We start from the raw sequence: 25202 nt of genomic DNA, 5'->3' as shown, positions 1-25202 counted from the left end.
CAGCGAGCTCAAGCTCGCGTGGCCAGAAATGCCCACAACCTGTTTGTTCTAATAACATGCACAATAAAAGCGAAAAAATAAAGAAATCCTAAGACCTATTGGGGAGGACGGCTGGGAAAATTCTCGACCCCATGCCAAATACTTCACCGGGTCAACCCCAAGAGGCTGAAAAATGCCTCCTAGGGGGCGCAACGGCTGGAGATGCTCTAAGTCCAGGCATCCAGCGATTGATTTTTGGCCACTTCCATGATTAACCAGGTCCTGCCACTCCAGCGTTGGGTTACAAGGTGCTTTGGCTGATTTTTTTTCTGCTTGCGTTAACCAAATAGAACGAAGCAGAAGGAAGGAGACGTCCGCGTTGGGAGAATCATACGGTTCAAAACGAGCACATCTGATAGGTAGGTGCCAACCGGCCAAAAGTTTGGGCCGGTCCGCCGACACCTAGTACTGGCCTTATTTCAAGTAGTATACACATCACGTACACGGAAAACCCACCGAAAGGGCCCAGGACACAGGTGTCCCCGTACAATTGCACAAAAGACCTTCAAAGAAACAAGGTAAAGACTCAGTCTTAGGAGACCCATGCACCCATTCTCATCTTCGCTCGTGTGTTGCCATGTTGTATTTACACATATCGAGCATATTGTGTGTATGATTGAAATGCTTGGTATGTGTGGGATCCGACAATCTAGTTGTTTATCCTTAGTAGCCTCTCTTATGAGGAAATGTAGTCTAGTGCTTCCACTAAGCCTTGGTAGTCCGCTACAGCCCGGTTTACCGGAGTCCTGTTAGCCCAGCACTACTGCTCCGGGACACTTAGACTGGCCGTCATGTGATTCACTTCGTTCCTGTGTCTGTCCCTTCGGGGAAAAGTCACGCGGTGACATCCGGAGTCCTGCTAGCCTACTACAGTCCGGGTTCCCGGAGTCCTGCTAGCCCAGTTGCTACAGCGTGGATTCACACACTGCTGACCGACATGCTCGATGTTGTTTCATGTATGCCTGTCCCCGTAAGTTAGTGCCACTTTGGGTTCACGACTAGTCATGTCAGCCCGGGTTCTTTGTCATATGGACGCTAGCGACACTATCATATGCGTGAGCCAAAAGGCGCAAACGGTCTCGGGCCAGGTAAGGTGGCACCCGTGGGAATACCGTGCGTGAGGCCGCAAAGTGATATGATGTGTTACATGCTAGATCGGTCTGACTTAGGATCGGGGTCCTGACAGCTCACTGCCGACAACCGTCATTGCTGAAGCACCATCGGAGATAGAAAAAATGAGCAACCCCACAAACTAGATTCGCCGAAGCACCATAGCTGAAGCAATGTTGTGAACCGATTGAGCAGCCCATCCCAAAAACGACAAGGCCGAACCTCTATAGCACGTCGTTCGGGGAACATCCTCATGCTCGTCGGATTGTAAATCCACCGATTCCGCTCGACATCGTCGTAAGAGGGGATCAAATATGCTCGCCATCTTCCACAAAGCATTGTACGAGGCGGCCATGTCCCAAGGGCCGCCTGCGCTGCCACCATAGGAGGAGGGAGCCAGCATCGGCCAATTCACCCATAAGCATCCTCCCAGGGCCTCGAGCTATGTTGGAGGATACACCGCCGAGACGGAGACAGGCCCAAAGGACAAATGACAAGATCTCGGTCGCCGACGCCGCCTCGTCGACCGAACCCTACCACCAAGATCTCGTAGGCCACGCATGACTCACGAGCAGACCGTAGCTCCCAGATCTGTCACGCACTGCGTGAGGGATGGATCTGAGTCACCCTTATTGATAGTCGCGGCAATCGCCGCCGGAAAAGGCATGACGGCAAGCCAAAACCTAGCTACGAATCTAACCTAGACTATAACAAAAAAATGAACCACACAGTGGATCCGGCGACTCCAACCACCACCCAACGAGCACGATGCCTGCGGGGGAGCGGAGTCGCTGGATCCAAAGCCGGAAGTCCGGCTGCCCCTCTAGTCGCCTTGGGGAGAGAGAGAGAGAGAGAGAGGACGCTTGGGGAAGGGTCGTCCATTCACGTCACTTATTTTGAGACAGAAGGATGCACTATGAGTATGAGTAGGGTGTTTCGGTGGCCAGGCTCATCTGCACCCGGTTAGAAAACAATTTAAACAAAAATAAAAAATTCCAAATTTTTTCATCTGGTAGAAATTTTGATGTGTGAGGCCCGCTCCAAATTTCAAGTCATTTCAAACATCTTAGCAGCTCTCAGCAAAAAAGACAAATCGGGCCAAAACAGTACATGAACAGTAAACATTTTTACAGACCCCCAATTTGACTTTTTTGCTGAGAGCTCCTCATATGTCCAAATGATTTGAAAATTAGAGAGGACCTCACACATCAAATTGTCTACCGCACAATTTTTTTTGGAATTTTTGAGTATTTGTTTTGATTTTTTTCGTTAGCGCGGGTGCAAAGATGGATTTTCGTATGAGTATTTGCATTTGACGACTAATATATCAGACCCCCCCCCCCCTCCCTATTTTTCTTGAAACTTAATATACTAGAAATTCTATTTTTAAGCTTTAGAACTACAGAAAAATATAGGTGTGTAGGTGTTGGGTAGGAACTTACCTTTTGGTAAGTTTTCGTAAATAATATGACTATTTGTGTGTTTCTTTATTGCGTTTCTCATTTAGTATCCCAAATGAATTATTCTTGTACAATATATGTGTTTTTAAATGCAATAGTAACATTTTTTAAACACATGGTCAACATTTTTTGTAAACACATTAAACATTTTTCAAATGCTTGATTGCAAATTTGATATACATTATTAAAAAAAATCGTTATTTTTCTCATAGATCGTCAACAGTTTTTTATATACATATTTAACATTTTTTAACTTTATTAACATTTTTCGCATACTTGTTTAACATTTTTTTTCAATTGATTGATTAACATTTTTAAGATGCACGTTTGACTTTTTTCATACATTTTCAACATTGTTTGTATACACATTTAAAAAACACAAGTTTGACATTTTTGAAAAGATGATCAACATTTTTCAAATACTAGTTTAACATTTTTTGAATACTTATTCAATATTTTTATTTCAAAAGCTTGGATTAACATCTTTTAAATACGTGGTCTACATTTTTTCTATAACAATTCACGTTGTATTTTCGATATACATTTTACCATACATGGGAAATATTTTTTCTATACACATTAAACATTTTTTAAATGCTATTAACATTTTCAAAATGTATTTGGTAAAGTATTGTTTGTAATATCGAATATCTGAAAATATAATAAAGTAAAAGAAAACATAAACAAAAACATAAGACATAAAAAAACAAGAATATGGAATGTGGGCTTTGGACAGCGGCGCGATGGGCCAGCCCGATATAGAGCTCACCTTCAGCGACACTTTCTCTCATCACGCTAAATGCAAGATATAGGGGCGCACATCGCAGAGCGTATATCTGGCATTAAACAAGTTGGAAGATCTCTGGTGAAGGATTTCGAGAGCAACTAGTTATCGAGCACTCCTTCGGGAGCCTCATAACAATCAGCGCTATTTGGCGCACTCTCAGTCATTTCCTACGTGTCACGCTCTGGGCGCTCCCTACGGATTTTGTTTTGTTTCTATTTATCTGCACGCATTTTCGGCTTTTTAAACAGGTTTTTTTTCCTTTTCGCGTGAGTCACGGTTTTGCTTCCGCAAGTGGCACGGTTGTGCTTTCGCGAGAGTCACGACCGTGCCTCTCGAAAACGAAAAAAACACATTTTCTGTTTTTTTCCTTCGCGAGAGTCATGGTTTTGCCTCCGCGAGAGGCACGGGTGTGCTTTCGCGAGAGTCACGGTCGTGCCTCTCGGAAATGAAAAAAACGCGTTTTCTGTTTTTTCTTTCCCGAGAGTCACGGTTTTGCTTCCGCGAGAGGCACGGTTGTGCTTTAGCGAGAGTCACTGCCGTGCCTCTCGGAAACGAAAAAAGCATGTTTTCTGCTTTTTTTTCGCGAGAGTCACGGTTTTGCTTCCGCGAGCGGCATGGTTGTTCTTTCGCGAGAGTAACGGAAGTGCCTCTCGGAAACGAAAAAAAACGTGTTTTTTATTTTTCCTTTCGCGAGAGTCAAGGTTTTGCTTCCGCGAGAGGTACGATTGTGGTTTCGCGAGAGTCACGGTCGTGCCTCCTCGGAAATGAAAAGAAAAACACGCTTTCTCTTTTCTTTTCTTCCGCGAGAGTCACGGTTTTGCTTCCGTGAGAGGCACGAGTGTGTCTCTTTCGGAAAGGGAAAAAAACCGTGCTCCCGGTTCGGTTTTTTCGTCCGTTTTTTCGTGAAAGAAAATTCTTCAAAACCTATCAACATGGGATCTAGTTTTGAAGATCTCGACGCGAGGAATCCAACGGTGAAAGCGGTTCGAGATTTAGATGCACGGTTTGAAAGATAAAACATTTTGAACAAACAAATCTACGAAAAAAGGGAAAACTCTCAGGTTGCGACAAGTGCGCGCTGCATGGGCGACACTTGCCGCAATCAGGGGAGTTGAAGTGATCTTTGCAACGAGTACTCCTTAACTAGTGATTTCGAAATATTTTTGTGTCTCGTGTAGCAACTGGGCCGGCCCACTTAATAAAGGATTTTTTTGGCAAAGCACTTAATAAAAGAATTACCGAAGAAAAAGTAGCTGAACTAGGGTTCAAACCAATATCTCCTAGTAGTTGCTAGCGACGCTAGCCACTAGTGTGTGTCGAGTCCGTGATCAACTGTAGGGCGGGACCTACATAACGTAAAAGAGTGGATTTTCTCCACTATTTTTTCTTTTTTAAGTCAGTTTTCTTCATTTTTTCGTTTTCTTTTTTGTCCCCTTTTTTCATTCTTTTTGAATTTTTTTCTTCAGTTTTTCCTTTCATTTTCATTTTTCTTTAGTTTATTTTTCGTTTTTCATTCCTTTGTTTCTTCTGGTTTTTATTTTACAATTTTTTGTTGATGTCAAGAATATTTTTATAATACATGTTTAACATTTAGGGTTAACTTCCTAACAGGTGATGGCAATTAAGTTGTATTACATCTTCCCGCAAAAAAAAATGTTTTATTACCTCTATGTCAAAATATAAGACATTTTGGTAGGTCATTTTCCAATACAAATTAATTTTTTTAATTCATGGTCAGACAAAATTCTACACAGATTTTTTTTTCAAATGCTTCATTAACATTTTTTAATATATGGTTAATATTTTCCTATACACAGGTTTAAAATTTTAATAATGCTTGATGCATATTTTTCTAATGCAAGATTTAACATTTTCTAACACATGGCGAACATTTTTCTATGCACATTTTTTAATGCTGCTTAACATTTTTAAATGCAGTATTAATGTTTTTAACACATGATCAACATTTTCTCTGAACATATTTAACATTTTTCAAATGCTTGATTAAAAAAATTATATACATGATTAACAAATCGTCTTTTTTCACAACATTTTCATATGCATATCTATCATTGTTTTAAAGCTTGATTAACGTTTTTCAAATACTTGTTCAACGTTTTTTCGAATGCTTGATTAACATTTTTCAATGATAAGTTTAACATTTTGTAATACATGGTCAACATATTTTGTGTACACAATTAACATTTTTACAAATACAGGTTTAACTTTTTTTAATACATGGTCAATAATTTTTTCTATATACATTTAACATTTTTCTAATACAAGTTTAACATATTTCAAACAGTTGTTCGACACTTCTTTCAAATGCTTGGATTAACATCTTTTAAATACATGGTCTATATTTTTTTCTACACTCATGCAAGCCGAGACAATGGAAGGACGGTATTCCAGAAAACAATCGAAGGAAGACTAAAAGGCTTCGGTGGCAATGAACCAAGAGGAGGCGATCATCGTCGATGCTGAAGAACAAGGTCGTGTGGTCGAGAGGCACCACAAGCCATGCATGATGGCCAATCCAGCTTTTAGAGATACTCTTTTCGGCTCAAGATTTTCCTTTTTCTTTTTGTTTGACCCAGAAAACATTAAAAAAAACGCCCTACTTTATAGTTCTATTGCAAAAAAGGTAAATAATTATAAGATCAAAATAAAGGAAAAACAAATAAAAGAAAAGAGAAAATGCTAACAGGGTTGAAGAGGCTGCAACTCAGATATTTAGCTTAATATTACCTATAAATTTATTAATGGCTGATTCCTGGAATCGATCCCCTCTGTCCGGTCAATTTTTATCAACAGAGTATACACTCAGATAAGCATAAGCAGGATTACACACACCATCGATGTTTGTGTTTGGGTACATTAGCATGTTTGATATACACACATATATCCAAATGAAATACCAACAAAGAGTGCACGTAAATGCGTGAGTTTGTTCTTATGACTGAAACCTGTGACGGAACTCTTACCACCAGCTTTACAGAGTCACCCTAGCAGCATTTTCGGTCCCTAGGTCGAAAAAAAGAGAAGAAACCGAAGGCAACTGTCAAGAGGGTGAACAGTTCAGAAATCTAATCTGGTTCATACAAATATAAAGAACTGCAGAGTGAGCATCTACTGCCGCACAATCTACATCCTATAAAAACACACAGTGCATCATCAAAATAAAACAGCATTGAAACCATAGGCTTAACTGGTACCAACTAGGTTGAGTACATTAACTTCGATAACTGAATGCCACAGGACCATTCAGGAATTAACTAAGGGTGCACCACTTACAGTCATACATAAAGCTTCAGTAAACTGACATAACAACACCTAAGATAATCGGTTGAAGCAACAAAGCGAAATCCTAAGGCCAGGTAACAGAGTTGGTCATCGTTGCAAAGGATGATCTTCTCAATGCGCACCATGGATCCAAACGTGACCATGGAAATCATCCCGAGGAGCAATTTTGCCAGCCGAGCATTAATCCTGCAGGGGGGTCCAATTGAAATAAGCTCTGGTTAGCATCATAATGTGTTGCAAACATAGAGTCGTTTTATGAGTAAATTTGTTGTCGTTGACCGATAAAAGCGCAATACATAGTACAGGCAGAGAAAAAAATAAATACCAAAGTACTCCTCAAACACAATTTAACCTAGAAACTATCTTTATGGAAAGTGAATTTTATATGGGACAACTAACTTTATGTAACCTAAAAACTATCTTTTTGCCGCTGAATACAGAAGCAAAATACAAGGACATCGATACAGAAGATCACAAATAGAGAGCAACTAAGGGTAAGGAAATCCTGCATAAAAGCATACAAACCGTTGAACACCCACGCCACCATTAAGCTTCTATTTGATAATGGTATGAGGATTTGCCCACACAAATTCACTGGTAAGCATATTTAGTTAATACTCAGGGTACATATGTATTAGATAATTAGTCTATCCATGCCACATTTTAACCACATTATAGATTTTGCATGACATGAAAAACTAATGGCTTGACTTTATGTTTTGATGCATCTACATTCTAGAAGCATGCTAATCAGGCATGCAGAACATACTCACCGGAGCTAAGATAAACATAGAGTTCCACAGAAGAACAAGCCTTGGTGATGTTGTATAATTTTGTGCATCCATCACATGATGAGGCCTCGTGTGAGAGCTTCACGGTCAGTTTTTTGAGCATGGGCGCACATTTGAACATCAATTTCAAGAAATCAACTTCATGATCATCTCCTCCGAAGCCATTGATCTCCACTTCGTCGAGAGCAGTCAAGGATATGGTGTTTGATCTCCAGCCCTCGGGTTCACAAGGACAATCAAATGGGCATTCTTCATTCACCTAAAGGCAAAAAATTATATGTGAACTATTTACTAGAGAATATAATATAGGGGAGAGAAACAGAGTGGAAAATTACCAATGTTCTCTAGGGAGATCTTGAGCCTCCGCGTAGCACGACGAATTCGATTCATCCCTAGGAGATGGAAGACGAGTGCTCCAAAACCATGTCCGTTTGTTGCGAGACGTAGCTCCAAAACAGAAAACTTGACAATCATATGCTTCTCTATCTCCTCTGTAAAGGCGTCCATTTTACCGTGAAAAAAAGACAGTCTCTGAAAAAATAATTTGGCAGTATCAATGTGCAGACAATTCATAATCGGAGAATGCAGAAAATTGAGCAGGAGAAGGGACGAACGGCGCAAGCGTCAATGTGCAGCGAACGGAGCTGTCCTTGTCCCTCTGCCGTCATTAGTGTCACCTGCTGGAGTTGCCAAAGATCAAACATAACATGCACCCTGAAGTAGCAGTGCCACCAAACCATCTCCAGCATCGGTGTCAAGACGGAAATGTCATCCGGAGCGGAAAAGGATATGATTAATTGCTTAAGCGCGGGGGTTTCGATGTCGATAGTTTCTATCTGCTCGGCATGGCCCTCCAGGAGAAGCTCCTGCAGCGACGCCGATTTGACCGTCAGGTCGCCCTTATTGAAAGAAACCCAGGCGAGGCAGAGCTTGCGCAGGCGTGGGCAGCAGGAGAGCAAGCGGTCAATGGCAACGGTGCCGTACGAGAGGGACAGCGTCTCGAGTGCGGCAAACTCGGCGCCGGCTGGCACGCGGAGGAAGACGTAGCGAAGGTTCAGAACGATGGAGGTGGCGCGTTGGAAGCTAGGCAGGTTGACGACGAGGGAGCCGTGGATTAACCCCGAATCGGAGGGGATCTCAAAGACGAACTTCTCCGGCTCGAGCAGCGCCGCTGCGCAGAGCAGCGACTTGACGCTGGCCTCGTCGGCGCGCTGGTCCTCAGGGCCGCGCTGGGGGATGCGGACGTCGAGGAGGCGAACAGCGGGCGGGGGACGAGGGAGGCGGCCGAGCGCCGCTTCGAGCGAGCGGTACGGGACGTCGCGGAAGACGATCTGGCGGTGGCGGCCTGGCGGGCCCAGAGGCTGCGCCACCGGCGGGAGAGGACGCCTGTGCGCGCGACGGCGGCGGCGCAGTGGAGGCGGTCGAGGACGAGGATGAGCAGGTCGTCGGGGAGCGAGCTGATTAGATCCCGTCCGCCTCCAAGGGCTTGCAGCCGGGCAGAACGCCGGCGCGGGCCCCTTCGCCGGTGCATCTCTCTCGTAGCTCTGGAGAACCCCACCTTTCCCCTCCCACCAAATGGATGGAGTAACCGCGGGTAGGCAGTACGATTCCCCTCCTAGTCCTTTTATTTGCTCAGCTAATCTTGACCGGGGAAGGGGTTAAGTGGGGAAGTTGTCGACCGGAGCGCGAGGGGACGCATGCATGCATTGCTGCCATTACTGCGAGCTCTCGGAAATGACAACAAGACAACCCACTTTTCAGTGTTGACTACGCTATTTTCTCTGGTTTTGTCTGGTTTTCTTTAGTTTCAGTTTGGCTAACGTCAGTCGCCTACATTTCAAATTCAGGTGAGTCATTTTTTTTAAGTAGCCAGTGGCCGTGCAGAGCACCAAGGCCGTAGACAGCGGCGCCAGGGCGAGCGAAGCGAGAGTAAGGCCTCAGACAGAACGAGCCACAACCGACGGCGAGCAGGTGAAGGTGAGTCCGAAGGTTGACGCGTGCGGTGTTGCCTTGCCACAAACGCCGCTCCGGTTGCCCAGTGTGGCGAATGGGTGGTCCCTGTCCGGCACGATGAGCAGCTGGTTGTGCTCTTATGTCTTCTGTCGAGCCAATTCGGGCATCCCGTTCTATTATCCATTGGGTCCCAGCACGTAACTGATGCTTCTTGTGGAAAACCACCACTTTACAAAATGTGACATTTTGCAAAAAACACTGAACCAGTTTGTGAGCTCTTTTTGACGTGGCTGATCATTCGCGGGCCGACAACGATTATGGTGCGGCGCTAACGGACGTTAATGGCCGTACCGACCTAGCCGGTCACCCCGTTCCCCTAAAGAAAATAATATCTCCTCGCTCACTCTCTCCTCTCGCTCCCCTCTGCGCCCTCACTGTCGCTCCCCTCTGTGTCGCAGCCGCCGGCGCTCAACCTCGCGCATGGCCGCTGCAATGGCCTCTTGGAGAGATCTAGAAGATAGCAGCAAGGACGAGGAGCAGACCTACACCGGCATGGATGTGGATGTGTGCGTATGTATACACTGGTTTGGGTTAGGGTTAGGGTTTGACAATTATAACTTGCAGATTGTGACATTTTAGATCCTCCCTTCTTTGCAACTATTGATGCTTATTTCTATGGGATAGTGACTGATCCACAGATTAAATGCAAGCTTCACCATTTTAGGGCAAGAAATGTGTTGCATTCGATGGCATAAACACAGGTAGAAGGTTCTATGGCTGTGCTAAGCAGGTAATAATTGATGAGCTTATTGTTTACTGGATGTGCTCTATACTTGAATGTGCTTGTGTTAACTGAATCACCTCTGTTAACTGAATTGCTACTATTTATTGATAAGCTTATTTTTAGCTGAATGAGGTCTGTAGTTGAATATGCTAGTGTTAACTGAATTTGATAGTGTTAGTTGAATTGGTATAGTTAATTGATGAGATTATTGTTAACTGGATGTGGTTTGCAGTTGAATGTACCAGTGTTAACTGAATTAGTACTGTTAATTGAACTTGCTATTGTTAACTGAATTTGATAGTGTTAGCAGTAATTTTGATAGTGTTAACTGCATTTGATACTGCTAGCAGTTATTTGATAGTGTTAACTGAATTTTATGCCGTTAGTAGTAATTTGATATTGTTAACTGAATTTGATACTGTCAACTAAACTGAATTTGGTAGTTTTAACTGAATTATAATTATTGTTGTCAACTGAATTTGCAGGGAGGTATTGATTGTGGAGTGATTGAGTGGGTTGATGGTCCATGGCCTGTCATATTTCAGAGGTGCCTGTCAAAACTGCGGGAGATGTTTCATGATCAGAACTGTGGCAGGGCGATGGATAGACATGCTTATCAAGAAAAATAGCCAAACTAGAGAAGCAGAATGACTTCCTATGCAAGCAATATAGTGATGTGGTTGAGGAAGTTGGCAAGTTTTCTGATTGGCAAGATGGAAAGGTGGAGCATACGGAACATGCACATGAGAATGCAAGAAAGCATGATGAAGATGTCAAGAAAAAGCTTGCAGAGTTCGAGGAGCAGTGCAAGATGGAGCTGGAGATGGAAAAGATGAGGCTGGCCAAGGGGCAGAAGTGCATCCTAACTTCTCAGACAGATATCATCAGGAACACTTGGAAGGCCATGAACAAGGTAAAAAAAGATGGGGATGTTCTTCAAGAGGAGAAGAAGAACTTTGAGAGTGTGATTGCTGAATTGCTTAAAGGTGGGCATGGTAGGAAGGAGAAGCTTCAGAAGATCAAGTCCATCCTGGAGGAGTGAGGTGGCTGCTTGACGACTACGTATATATATATTAGGCCAATATATATATATATATATATATATATATATATATATATATATATATATATATATATATATATATATAAGGCCATGAAACACCAAGAAGCTAATGATGTTGGTGGTATATTTTGTAGATCTACTAATCCTAGTTTCTAATGCCTAATGGAAACAATGTGGTCAGCTGTTAGGCTAGCTAGCAAGCATCATATGGATCCTTGTTGTGATCCTTGATATTACCTACTAAGCTATCTCTATTATGAACCAGTTGTATGAATTGTACTTCTTATGCCCACTTATGCAAGAGTATGCAACCTGTTATACTCCAAGTGCATGTTACCGGTCTATGTTGTGTTGTTTGTTTCAATTTGTATACCACAAGCGATGTGCAGTGATGTGCTAGTTCTATGTGCATGCTATTGATTCTTGTTGTCATCCATCTTGGCAACTGATTATTGTGGTCATCCATCCATCTTGGCAACATCATGAAAGATAAGTGGACTCCATAAATAGTACACGCAAACAATCTACATAGGTAGCATAGTGCATAAAACAATAGATAGGACCCAAAATAAACCTCATACATAATTCATACTATTGCAATACCAACAATTTAGATAGGCATCATGGTGCTTACAACAATTCTCACAAATAGATAGGTATCATAGTGCTTACAACAACATAAATAAAAGTAGATAGATAGCATAGTACATACAACAACAATACATTAGACTAAATCCCGACCACTAATCTCAATGACAGAATCTTCATCACAAATCCCCTTGATCTTCTTCAGCTTTCCCTTATGATTTCTCCAACTTTATTAAGCTAAAAAATGGCTATCTCCGACTTATTTTTCTACATCTTCAGCCTATCCCTCTCCTGCTTCACCTCAATCTTTTCCTTCATAAGTTGTTTCTTATCCTTCTTGTGGTTTTGGAGTTCAGTCTCCACCACATACATCTCCTTATTCAGACCTCGGGTTCTTGATTAGTTCAGTCCTTGGGCTTTCTGAATGACCTTCATATCCTCTATGATATACTACTTCTAGTCTAGGTGCATCTCCAAGACTTCATTGTCCTCTGCTGTTATTTTCTTGTAATTTTCTTGATAGGTCATTTGCACTTGTTTTTCTTGATCATTTTGTTAACATCGGCAACAAGGTTCTTGTACTAAAGGGTAGCAGTCTTAACCTCCTCTTCAAGCTTAATAACTACCTGTGTATGATCTTGCCAAAGCTTCCTGATGACCCACAAGTGTAGGGGATCTATCGTAGCCTTTTCGATAAGTAAGAGTGTCAAACCCAACGAGGAGCAGAAGGAAATGATAAGAGGTTTTCATCAAGGTATTTCCTGCAAGCACTGAAATTATCGGTCACAAATAGTTTTGTGATAAGGTAATTTGTAACAAGTAATAAAAGTAAATAAAGTGCAGCAAGATGGCCCAATCCTTTTTGTAGCAAAGGACAAGCCTAGAAAAACTCTTATATAAAGGAAAGCGCTCCCGAGGACACATGGGAATTATCGTCAAGCTAATTTTCATCACGTTCATATGATGCGCGTTCGGTACTTTGATAATTTGATATGTGGGTGGACCGGTGCTTGGGTACTGTCCTTCCTTGGACAAGCATCCCACTTATGATTAACCCCCATTGCAAGCATCCACAACTACAACAGAAGTATTAAGGTAAACCTAACCATAGCATGAAACATATGGATCCAAATCAGCCCCTTACGAAGCAACGCATAAATTATGGTAATGCCCTGGTATTTTTAATAAAGCCATGAAGTTACAGAAATAGTAAATAAATAAGAAAAACAGAAAAAAAAGGAGAGAGAGAGAGAGAAACTTACCAGGCGCAGCCCACCTGGCTCGGCCCAGTCGACTGGCTCTTGCCAGTCGTCCTCCTCCTCTCGCCAGGAGGACGAGGAGCGCGTGGCCGGCGCCCGCGGCCACACACCGGCCACCTCCTGCTTCCGCCGACGCTCTGGAGGCGTCTATGAGTGCCACGCCGACCCCCACGTCTCCCCCTCTTTCTTCCCACTCTCCCCGTGGCCTCTCCCCCTCTCTGGCTCTCTCCCCATCTTCCCGCCGACGCAGCCGCCGTCGTCTTGCCGCCGTAGCTGCAGCCACCGTCGTCCCCGTGTCACCCCACCGTGCCCACGAGCTCCGAAACATCTCCCTCGACCTCCTCATTGAGCCACGAGGCCTCAGACGCGCTGCAACGCCGCCACCGCTGTCGTTCCCCTCGTCGGTCATCGGAGATCATCTTCGATGATTTGCCGCCTCCCAAGCTTCCCCGAGCCCGCTTCGACGCCCACTGCACCCACCGTGAGCTTCTCTCTCTTCTCCCCCTAGCCACGTCGCTCGAGCTGCCTCTAACCCCGTTGGCCATCACGGCCGAGAGCTCGGCTCCGCCGGCCATGTCGCCGTCGTCGCCACAGGCGCGTAAGCTCGATTCCGAGCGCGTCACCACACTCACCATGTTCCCAAGAGCCTAACGCACCACTCCCCGTGCCTCGCCGTGCCCCATAGCTTCGGGTTCATCCTCGCCCGAACTCCGGCGACCGCCAAGGTCGTCGCCGGCGTCCTTCCCGGCCTCCCCGAGCTCCACTTTCTCCACCAAACGACGTGGCGCGCTCCCCACGTCACGTAGCTGCTCTCCGCCATCGATTTGGTCGCCGGAGACGCAAACCCGAGCCCCTCCGCTGCGTCTGTCGTCGCCGGCGTCAAGCCGCCGGCGAGTTGACCCTGTTTGACCCCCGTGTGGGCCCACGTAGACCCCCCTGAGTCTATGACAGGTGGGTCCGGTCTGCTAATCAGTTTAAGATTAGTTTTAACTAATTTTAATTAGTTTAGTCACTGACATGTGGGCCCAGGCCCCACAGACAGTCAATTACCACTAACATAAGTCTGTTAATTAGTTGTGACACTGACAGACAGGGCCCGCCAGTCAGGTTTGACCTGGCCAACCCAGTTGACCCGCTGACGTCACACCTATGTCATGCTGACGCATTAGTTCAATTACTGGATATATTCTTTAATAGGAAATTCCAGAAAATAGCCAAAACTTCTAAAAATCATAGAATATCAACCATAGCTCCAAATGCAAAGATTTATATATGAAAAATGATCAAAAAAATTCAATCTATCCATCTATAATGGTTTCATGCATGACAAAACAAGTTAACCTTGTTGTTTAAGCAGAATAAGGTAATGCACTAATAAGGCCATGTTTAATGAGCTAACATTTGAATCTTTGATTCAAATGAGTTCATCCCCTTCTGTTTTAGCTTGCATTAGGCCAAGACACTTTCATCTTGGCATGTCAAAGCATGCATCATATTGTTGCATATTGCCATGTGTTGATTATGTTCGGTGTGTCTTTCGTGGTAGGTTCTGCCTCTGAGGATAACCCCGAGTATCCGTCTGAAGGGCAGTACCCTACTACCTCTACAACAGGCAAGCAACCCATTGATCATTCCGATACAAACCCATGTTCTCGCTTCTGCTCTTGTTTACTGCATTAAGACAACGCGATTCAAACTGTTGTGTGCTACGGTAGTTGAACCCTTATCCTCTGCATGACCTGTCAATGCCACAGTAACTAGATGAAACCCACTAGCATGTGTAGGAGTTGATTGAGCCATGTATGTGATTCCTACCTTTCTATGCCTGCTATGCTTAGAGTTGTGTCAGGTCTGGTTCATCTGGGTGATGGGCTAGAGTGAAATGTTTATGTCGGTAATGTGAGGGATGTGTTGAACATGTTTTGGTAAAGGTATCGATGAGAGGCCATGTAGGAGTACATGGTGGGTTGTTTCATTGAGACCGTCCATAAGAACTGAGATCTGTATGTGTGATTTAAGATGCAGTTACTACCGTACATTGGGCCCGAAACCAATGGACCCTCTCGGCTTCTTAATCACCCTAGTACTCTGTCCAGGAGTTGCAAATAGTTTCTGGTGTTTGTAGGTTATGTGTTGGCGGCCGTGCGTAGCGCTGACCCTAGGGGTGTGCTATGTTGCGGTAGATACACCGTGGCCGGGTATGTCGGGCGCCCGTTTGGCGTCTCGGGACCCTGTTCACATCATTCGGGGGCGTATGTGGAAACCTCGGCCGGACTCCCTACGGATGGAACCTGGATAGGCGATAAACCTGGACTAGAGACTTAAGTGTTTAGGTAGGCCGTGGCTGACACCCTCGCTGGGCTTCCGCTTGAAGGTTGCCGAGTACATGTCGTGTAAACGGCGGTAAGTGGTGAAAGCGTGTATGAAGAAGTATACCCCTGCAGGGTTAACATCGTCTATTCGAATAGCCACGTCCGCGGTAAAGGACTACTTGATTGCCTATACAGTTCATAGACAAGTTAATGGATACTACTAAAAGACTCAAGATAAGTGTGAGTACCGAGGATGGCCCTCTCGTAGGATGACGAGAGAGGATCCCCGGTGGAGTATTGTGTTGGTGAGTAGTGGACTCATGTGCGAAAACTATTTTACTAGTGGAGTTCCGTAGGATAGCTTAGCCAAGAGTCAAAGCTGGCTTGCTGCAATAACCCCACCACCTTCTTGAGAATGAACATGTATAGTAGGTTCTGTTGTAAGACTTGCTGAGTACCTTTGTACTCATGTTTGCTTAATTACTGTTTTCAGACGACAACACCGCCCCCTCCGATGGGTTCTAAGTAGACCTTGACGTCGATGAGTGACTAGCCACCCAGGTGGTGATCCTGGCCATGGAGGGCCCTATGTAGATAGACAGGCTTCGAGAAGCCTTCTTTCTTTCTAGTGTCTGTACTCAGACTAGTTGCTTCCGCTTGTGCTTGTATGATTGTATGACTTGAGTGTCGGGTCATGTGACCCCAATCTGTATGAACATGTTACGTATGGCTCTCTGGAGCCTTTAAATAAAGTACTTGAGTTGTAGAGTTTTGTTGTGATGCCATGTTGTATGTACTCATATCAGGCATATTGTGTGTATGATTGAAATGCTTGGTATGAGTGGGATCCGACAATCTAGTTGTTTATCCTTGGCAGCCTTTCTTATGGGGAAATGTAGTCTAGTGTTCCTCGAGCCATAGTAGTCCGCTACAGCCCGGTTCACCGAAGTCCTGCTAGCCCAGCACTACTGCTCAGGACACTTGACTGGCCGGCATGTGTTTCACGTCGTTCCTATGTCTATCCCTTCGAGGAAATGTCACGCGGTGACATCCGGAGTCCTGCCTAGCCCGCTACAGCCCGGGTTCCCCGGAGTCCTGTTAGCCCAGTGCTACAACCCAGAATCACTCGCTGATGACCGACATGCTCGATGTGATTCATGTATGCCTGTCTCCATAGGTCTGTGCCGCTTTGGGTTCACGACTAGCCATGTCGGCCCGGGTTCTCTATCATATGGATGCTAGCTACACTAATATACGTGAGCCAAAAAGGAGCAAATGGTCCTGGGCCATGGTAAGGCGACACCCGTGGGATACCGTGCGTGAGGCCGCAAAGTGATATGAGGTGTTACCGGCTAGATCGATGTGACTTGGAATCGGGGTCCTAACAGCGTTGGCATCAGAGCCGGACTGCTTGTAGGTTCGTTGAGCCAAACTGGTCGATGTCAAGTCTAGAAATGCTTTAGTTATATGTAAGGGAATTGATTGTGGAAGGGAACGTAAGGCTCTTTTACTCCTTTACCTTTTGCCCTCTGATATGAGTCATTCTCTTCTCATTCAACGTGGGTTAAGGACTAGGCTCTCTTCTTCTATCAGGTTCACGTGTTACTAATCTGTAGTAGCTTATAGGATTGTTGTTACAAGCCTCAGTACAGTTTCTACTATTTTTAGTATGTTGCTAATTGAATCAGAACCTTGATATGATGTTGTTGAGTGGTATTGCAAACTGTTGTGGATGTCTCAAATCTTTTTCTGAGCATTTACAGCTGTTATGCTGTCCAATTTTCCCTAGAAATTCTAATGTCTTTGCATTGTGGTTGTGCTTTCAGATGGCCAACCGTGTTCAAAACCAAGTGGTTCGCCTGACCCGGTGCCTTGACGTGCCCGGTCATACTGCTATGTCAGTCCGGGTAATGATCGAGACGGGTTACCGTTGGTATCCCGAATACACCGTCGAAGAGAAATTCCGAGACTTTAATCAAAGCCAATATATCTGCACCGTCAGGATATTTCCTTCTTATCCTGGATCTACCGAGCCCCTTCACTGTTCCTATGGACTCGGGGTTACTGTTGAGATGGCTGTGCAGGATGCTGCCTATTCCATGATGACCATCATGCGAGTCCAGACTGGCCTGCTTCGGAACACCGACTTCCGTTACATGCCAGCTTCACTTCCGGGAGTGCAAGGGTATCTTCAGGCTATCTATGCTGACTCCACTCAGGAGGACTCATTAACTCGTACCACTGCCGAGATGCTCGAAGATAAGGACCGAGAGAATCGGGCCTTGAGGCTGGAGCTTTTCAATACCCGTGCTGATCATTGGGCCACATTGACTCGGTTTGCACCTGCGGTGCAAGCTGGATGTATGGATACAAGGGATCTGTATCCTGTGAGATCTGCTCTGCCAGACATGGTGGATTAGCGTGATGTGGGAGGCATCACCCCACCCCGTGGTCCCCGCAGGCCACCGTTTGTTGGTCCAAGACCTCATCCTAACCCCTTTGGTCCATAAGCTCCTTAGGACCGCCTGTTCCCGGATGATCACGTTGAACTTCCAGGCTATGGAGGTGACTTCTATGAGGACTACTACGGAGCTGTCTGAGTTAGTAGTAGTATCACTAGTATTGTAATAGTTGTATCTCCACTGTCCTGCATGACTTGTGGAATATGACTTTGTGTGTAATCAATTCCGGAGGTGTAGACAAATAATGTATAGGAGCTTGGAATGTCTCTGATGAGATGTAACGTCTTTCATCATAGTTGTACTGTAGCCTGGGCTTGTACTAAACTATGTATGATGTGCATGACCGTTGGTATATATATGGCAGTTTTATATTACCATGACATACGGATGAACATCTCTGCATTCCGTGTTATCCATTACATTCTGCACTTCCTTGCTAAGTTTGAGCCATCCTTATCTAAACCGTTGTCTTGTTTTCTCCTAGGATGGTCAACACCCGCAGCAACCCTGCTGCCCCGGAGCAGGGGGAAGCCAGTGCAGCTAGGGGTGAAAATCTGCCTCACCCGCCCTCTCTGGCCGAAGTGATGCTAGAGGCGGAAAGAAACAAGCGTGAGACTAACCGCCTGCTAGAGCGGATTGAGCAGAACACTGCACGCCATCCGCAAAATGACTTGGTGTCAATCAATGACTTTATCAAGCCGTACCCACCAAAGTTTAACCATTCCGTCGAGCCCCTCGACGCGGATGACTTCCTTCGCAGCATCACCCACAAGCTACGTTCTGCCAACGTAGCCGAAGCTGATAAGGTTACTTACGCTGCCTACCATCTCGAAGGCCCTGCTAGCCTCTGGTGGGAAAACTTCGAAGCTATGCGCCCGGTCGGCCAAATTACTACTTGGGCTGAATTCAGTGAGGCTTTCCGTTAGCATCACATTCCGGAAGGTCTCATGGATCGCAAGAGGGAGGAGTTCTGCAATTTCACCCAAGGAAGACTGACTGTGGATGCATATAGACGTGAGTTTGGGAATCTGGCACGTTATGCTCCTGAAGAAGTATCTACCGACGCTAAGAACCAGGCAAGGTTCCGCAAGGGACTCAGCCCTGAGCTTCGCCGTGATCTTCGTCTGCACGAGTGCACCTCCTTTCAGAAGTTGGTCAATAAAGCCATCAGCGCTGAGACAGGCTAGACTAATTATGACGCTTCACGCAAGCACTCACGTGATTTTGGCTCTTCATCTGGCTCTGGAGCTCAGAAGCGCCGGGTGTGGATCCCAAGCACGGCACTGCTACCCAGGTTCATCCCGAGGCCATCCTTTGAGGCGCCTCGTCCCAACCAGCAGTTTGCACTGCCCAAGCCCTATGGTGGCCCCGCTGCTAAGCTGCTCCCCGTTCCAGTGTGGTGACGTGTTTCAAGTGTGGAGAGCCGGGTCACTATAGCCGAGAGTGTCCCCAGAACAACAACCCCAATCAAACTGGAAAGTCCGTTGGCCGTGGTAAGCCAGCGGGAAAGACATTCTATGCCAAGCCGGTCACTACTACATGTGGCCATGTCAACTATGTTTCAGCCGAGGAGGCTCATGAGGATCCTAACGTCGTCCTTGGTACGCTCCTTGTTAATTGCCATCCGGCATCTGTTCTTTTCGATACTGGAGCATCTCATTCATTCATATCCGAGAACTATGCTCGATTGCATAACACGACATTCTGTGACATGCCCTCTACCATGGAAATTCAAACCCCTGGCTCTAGATGGCAAACTTCTAGAGTAAGCCATGGGAACGAAATTCTTGTTGATAGACTTGTCTTCCTTGCATCCTTAATAGCTCTCAAGTCCTCGGACATAAACATCATTTTGGGTATGGACTGGATGTCAGCTCATTATGCTAAGATTGATTGTGCCACTAGAACCGTTCAACTTACTCACCCATCGGGCAAGACAGTCAATGTCTTAACTCGAGTGGCCAAGCGCCAGCTTTACTCCCTAAATGCCAACCCCCTTCCAGACCTTGAGGATGTTCCGGTAGTCCGAGACTTTCCGGATGTCTTTCCAGAAGAACTGCCAGGTGTTCCACCTGACAGGGATGTCGAGTTTGTGATAGACCTTGTTCCAGGAACCGTTCCAATTTCTAGAAGACCCTACAAGATGGCACCCTTAGAACTAGCCGAGCTTAAGAACCAACTCGATGAGTCCTTGAAAAAGGGTTTCATCCGTCCTAGTTCCTCTCCTTGGGCTTGCCCCGTCCTCTTCGTCAAGAAGAAGGATGGAACGGATCGAATAGTTGTAGATTACCTACCTGTCAACCTGGTCACTATCAAGAACAAGTATCCGCTTCCTAGGATCAATGATCTGTATGATCAGCTCGCTGGGTCCTCAGTCTTTTTCAAGATGGATTTGAGGTTGGGCTACCACCAAATCAAAATCAGAAACGGGGACATTCCCAAAACGGCCTTTGTTACTCGTTATGGCCAATATGAGTACACCGTTATGTCCTTCGGTTTAACCAATGCCCCCGCTACCTTCTCTCGGTTAATGAACTCGGTCTTCATGGAGTATTTGGATAAATTTGTCGTAGTATACCTCGATGACATACTCATCTACTCCAAGAATGAAGAGGAACATGCCGAACATCTAAGGCTGGTATTGATGAAACTTCGAGAGCATCGCCTTTATGCCAAATTCTCCAAGTGTGAATTTTGGTTGCCAGAAGTTACCTATCTAGGCCATGTAATCTCTGGTAAGGGTATTGCTATCAATCCCGAGCGAGTTCAAGCCGTCCTTGATTGGACTCCACATGAGACGGTCAAGCAAGTTCGGAGCTTCCTTGGCTTAGCGAGCTATTGCCGCCGCTTCGTCGAGAATTTCTCCAAGGTTGCTAAACCTCTAACTGAACTCCTCAAGAAAGATAAAAAGTTCGAGTGGACCCCACAGTGCGAGTTCAGCTTTCAGGAACTGAAAAGACGCCTGACATCTGCTCCCGTACTGGTACCACCAGATTTCTCCAAGGACTTTATTATCTATTGCGACGCCTCGCGACAAGGACTAGGTTGCATACTCATGCAGGATCGTCAGGTAATTGCCTATGCTTCACAACAATTACACCCACATGAGGAGAACTATCCCACACATGATCTGGAGCTTGCAGCTGTAGTCCATGCACTCAAAACTTGGTGACATTACCTCCTTGGTAATCGTTGCGAGATCTTCACCGATCACCAAAGTTTGAAATATATCTTCACCCAACCAGATTTGAATCTCAGGCAAAGACGGTGGGTCGAGTTGATCTCGGATTACGACTTAGCAATAACTTACACCCCGGGCAAGGCCAATGTCATGGCTGATGCGCTAAGTCGTAAATCCTATTGTAACAACCTGATGTTACAACAAAGTTAACCACTTCTCCATGAGGAATTTCGTAAGCTTAATCTTCACATTGTTCCTCGAGGATTCCTATCCACCCTGGTGGCGAAACCTACCCTTACGGATCAGATCATCAAGGCATAGAAGGTAGATCCGAGAATCTCCCGTATTAAGAGAAACATTAAGAAAGGAGTCGCAAATTGTTTCTCCATTGATGATCAAGGTGTCGTATACTTTGGAAACCGCTTAGTGGTTCCCAAGGCACGAAACCTGAGGTGGCTAATCCTTAAGGAAGCTCATGAATCCCCTCTCACCATTCATCCCGACAGTACTAAAATGTATCAAGACCTATGCCAGAGGTTTTGGTGGACTAGGATGAAGAGAGAAATCGCTCAATACATTGCTAATTGCGACGTTTGTCGTCGTGTTAAAGTAGAGCATCAACGGCCTGCTGGCACCCTTCAACCTTTGGCTATTCCCGAGTGGAAATGGGATAAAATTAGTATGGATTTCATCACTGGGTTTCCCAGGACCAAGAGAGGGACTAATGCCATCTTTGTCGTGATCGACCGTCTTTCCAAGGTAGCCCATTTCCTACCTGGTAGTGAGAGTATCACAGCTGGCCAGCTAGCTGACTTGTACATCTCCCGAATAGTGTCTCTTCATGGTGTTCCATTGGAAATTAACTCAGACCGTGGGAGTCTCTTCACCTCTCGATTTTGGGAAAGTTTCCAAAATGCTATGGGAACTCGTCTCTCTTTTAGCACCGCCTTCCATCCTCAATCAAGTGGTCAAGTAGAACGAGTCAATCAAATTCTGGAAGATATGCTCCGAGCCTCTGTCATCTCATTCGGAATGGGCTGGGAGAAATGCCTTCCATTCGCGGAGTTTGCTTACAACAATAGTTATCAAGCTAGCTTGGGCAAGGCTCCTTTCGAAGTTCTCTATGGACGAAAATGTCGAACGCCTCTTAACTGGTTAGAAACCAGGGAAAGACAACTCTTTGGCCTGGATATGATTCAGGAAGTAGAAGAGCAGGTTCACGTTATTCGTGAGAAATTGAAAACAGCCCAATCTCGTCAAAAGAGCCAATATGATCGTAGACATAAACTCATGACTTATGAAGTCGGCGAGAAGGCTTACCTTCGGGTTACTCCGTTAAAGGGAACCCATCGTTTCGGTATCAAAGGCAAATTGGCTCCTCGTTACATCGGACCCTTTCACATTCTTGCCAAACGAGGAGAAGTTGCCTACCAATTGGAACTACCTTCGCATCTTTCCAGAGTTGACGATGTCTTCCATGTTTCTCAACTCAGGCATTGCTTCGCGGATCCTATCCGTGGAGTGGGCCACGAAACGCTTGATCTACAAGATAACCTCTCATATCAGGAATATCCCGTTCGTATCCTTGATCAAGCCGAGCGTACCACTCGACGTCATAATATCAAGTTTCTCAAGGTTCAATGGTCACACCATTCTGAGAAAGAAGCCAGTTGGGAAAGGGAGGATCGTCTTCGACTCGAGTACCCCACCTTCTTTCTGGAGGATCCTAAATCTCGGGACGAGATTCTTTTGAGTGGGGGTGAGTTGTCACACCCTAGTTAGTTCAAGCATTAGAGTGTGCATCATGTTTAAATTCCTTTTAAATTTGAAATGAGGATGACAGAACCCCCAGCACCCTCCCCTAGAACAACTAGGGTTTACTAAAAACTTTACCAATGAACCTGAAATGCCCTTCTAAAAAAGCCCACCCTTTTTGTTTTGGGTTAAAACCTTTGACAAAAATGGTGCACATTTTTCTAGGACATCAAAGGTCATTGGATTAAACCTTATGGTATTTGCATTTGGGCATTTAAATGCTATAAAATATTTTAAATGCTCAAATAATCATAAACTAAAATGTTTGTTGTTGGATATATTCTAAGCAGTGGCCATGATTAATTTTATGATTTATGGTAATGCCCTGGTATTTTTAATAAAGCCCTGAAGTTACAGAAATAATAAATAAATAAGAAAAACAGAAAAAAAGGAGAGAGAGAGAGAGAAACTTACCAGGCACAGCCCACCTGGCTCGGCCCAGTCGACTGGCTCTTGCCAGTCGTCCTCCTCCTCTCGCCAGGAGGACGAGGAGCGCGTGGCCGGCGCCCGCGGCCACACACCGGCCACCTCCTGCTTCCGCTGACGCCCTGGAGGCGTCTACGAGTGCCACGCCGACCCCCACGTCTCCCACTCTTTCTTCCCACTCTCCCCGTGGCCTCTCCCCCTCTCTGGCTCTCTCCCCATCTTCCTGCCGACGCAGCCGCCGTCGTCTTGCCGCCGTAGCCGCAACCACCGTCGTCCCCGTGTCACCCCACCGTGCCCACGAGCTCCGCAACATCTCCCTCGACCTCCTCGATGAGCCATGAGGCCTCGGACGCGCTGCAACACCGCCACTGCTGCCGTTCCCCTCGTCGGTTATCGGAGATCGTCTTCGACGTTTTGCTGCCTCCCAAGCTTCCCCGAGCCCGCTTCGACGCCCGCTGCACCCACCATGAGCTTCTCTCTCTTCTCCCCCTAGCCACGTCGCTCGAGCTGCCCTCTAAACCCGTTGGCCATCACGGCCGAGAGATCGGCTCCGCCGGCCATGTCGCCGGTGTGGCCACAGGCGCGTAAGCTCGATTCCGAGCGCGTCACCACACTCACCATGTTCCCAAGAGCCTAACGCACCACTCCCCGTGCCTCGCCGTGCCCCGTAGCTTCGGGTTCATCCTCGCCCGAACTCCGGCGACCGCCAAGGTCGTCGCTGGCGTCGTTCCCGGCCTACCCGAGCTCCACTTTCTCCACCAAACGATGTGGCACGCTCCCCGCTGGCGTCACGTAGCTGCCCTCCGCCGCGTCTGTCGTCGCCGGCGTCAAGCCGCCGGCGAGTTGACCCTGTTTGACCCCCGTGTGGGCCCACGTAGACCCCCCTGAGTCTATGACAGGTGGGTCCGGTCTGCTAATCAGTTTAAGATTAGTTTTAACTAATTTTAATTAGTTTAGTCACTGACATGTGGGCCCAGGCCCCACAGACAGTCAATTACCACTAACATAAGTCTGTTAATTAGTTGTGACACTGACAGACAGGGCCCACCAGTCAGGTTTGGCCTGGCCGACCCAGTTGACCCGCTAACGTCACACCTATGTCATGCTGACGCATTAATTCAATTACTGGATTTATTCTTTAATAGGAAGTTCCAAAAAATAGCCAAAACTTCTAAAAATCATAGAAAATCAACCATAGCTCCAAATGCAAAGATTTATATATGAAAAATGATCAGAAAAATTCAATCTATCCATCTGTAATGGTTTCATGCATGACAAAACAAGTTAAACTTGCTGTTTAAGCAGAATAAGGTAATGCACTAATAAGGCCATGTTTAATGAGCTAACATTTGAATCTTTGATTCAAATGAGTTCATCCCCTTCTGTTTTAGCTTGCATTAGGCCAAGACACTTTCATCTTGCCATGTCACAGCATGCATCATATTGTTGCATATTACCATGTGTTGATTATGTTCGGTGTATCTTTCGTGGTAGGTTCTGCCTCCGAGGATAACCCCGAGTATCCGTCTGAAGGGCAGTACCCTACTACCTCTACAACAGGCAAGCAAACCATTAATCATTCCGATACAAACCCATGTTCTCGCTTCTGCTCTTGTTTACTGCATTAAGACAACGCGATTCAAACTGCTGTGTGCTACGGTAGTTGAACCCTTATCCTCTGCATGACCTGTCATTGCCACAGTAACTAGATGAAACCCACTAGCACGTGTAGGAGTTGATTGAGCCATGTATGTGATTCCTACCTTGCTATGCCTGCTATGCTTAGAGTTGTGTCAGGTCTGGTTCATCTGGGTGATGGGCTAGAGTGAAATGTTTATGTCGGTAATGTGAGGGATGTGTTGAACTTGT

The 25202-nt window shown here is 45.7% G+C and overlaps 1 protein-coding gene across 1 annotated transcript; it reads right to left on the bottom strand.

The window, feature by feature from the left end:
- Positions 1-6605: 6605 nt before the first annotated feature.
- LOC119334004 lies at positions 6606-9925 on the bottom strand. The gene is made up of 5 exons (XM_037606684.1): positions 9879-9925; positions 8105-9131; positions 7826-8021; positions 7473-7749; positions 6606-6885 (listed from the first exon to the last, which is right to left on the bottom strand). Exons 1-4 carry the CDS (start codon positions 9923-9925, stop codon positions 7742-7744), a joined length of 1278 nt encoding a protein of 425 aa, XP_037462581.1. The 3' UTR covers positions 6606-6885; positions 7473-7741.
- Positions 9926-25202: the final 15277 nt, after the last annotated feature.

The sequence above is a fragment of the Triticum dicoccoides genome, chromosome 7A (genome assembly GCF_002162155.2).
Source record: "Triticum dicoccoides isolate Atlit2015 ecotype Zavitan chromosome 7A, WEW_v2.0, whole genome shotgun sequence".
NCBI classification, from domain to species: Eukaryota; Viridiplantae; Streptophyta; class Magnoliopsida; order Poales; family Poaceae; genus Triticum; species Triticum dicoccoides.
This window is presented reverse-complemented; position numbering and strand designations above follow the sequence as displayed.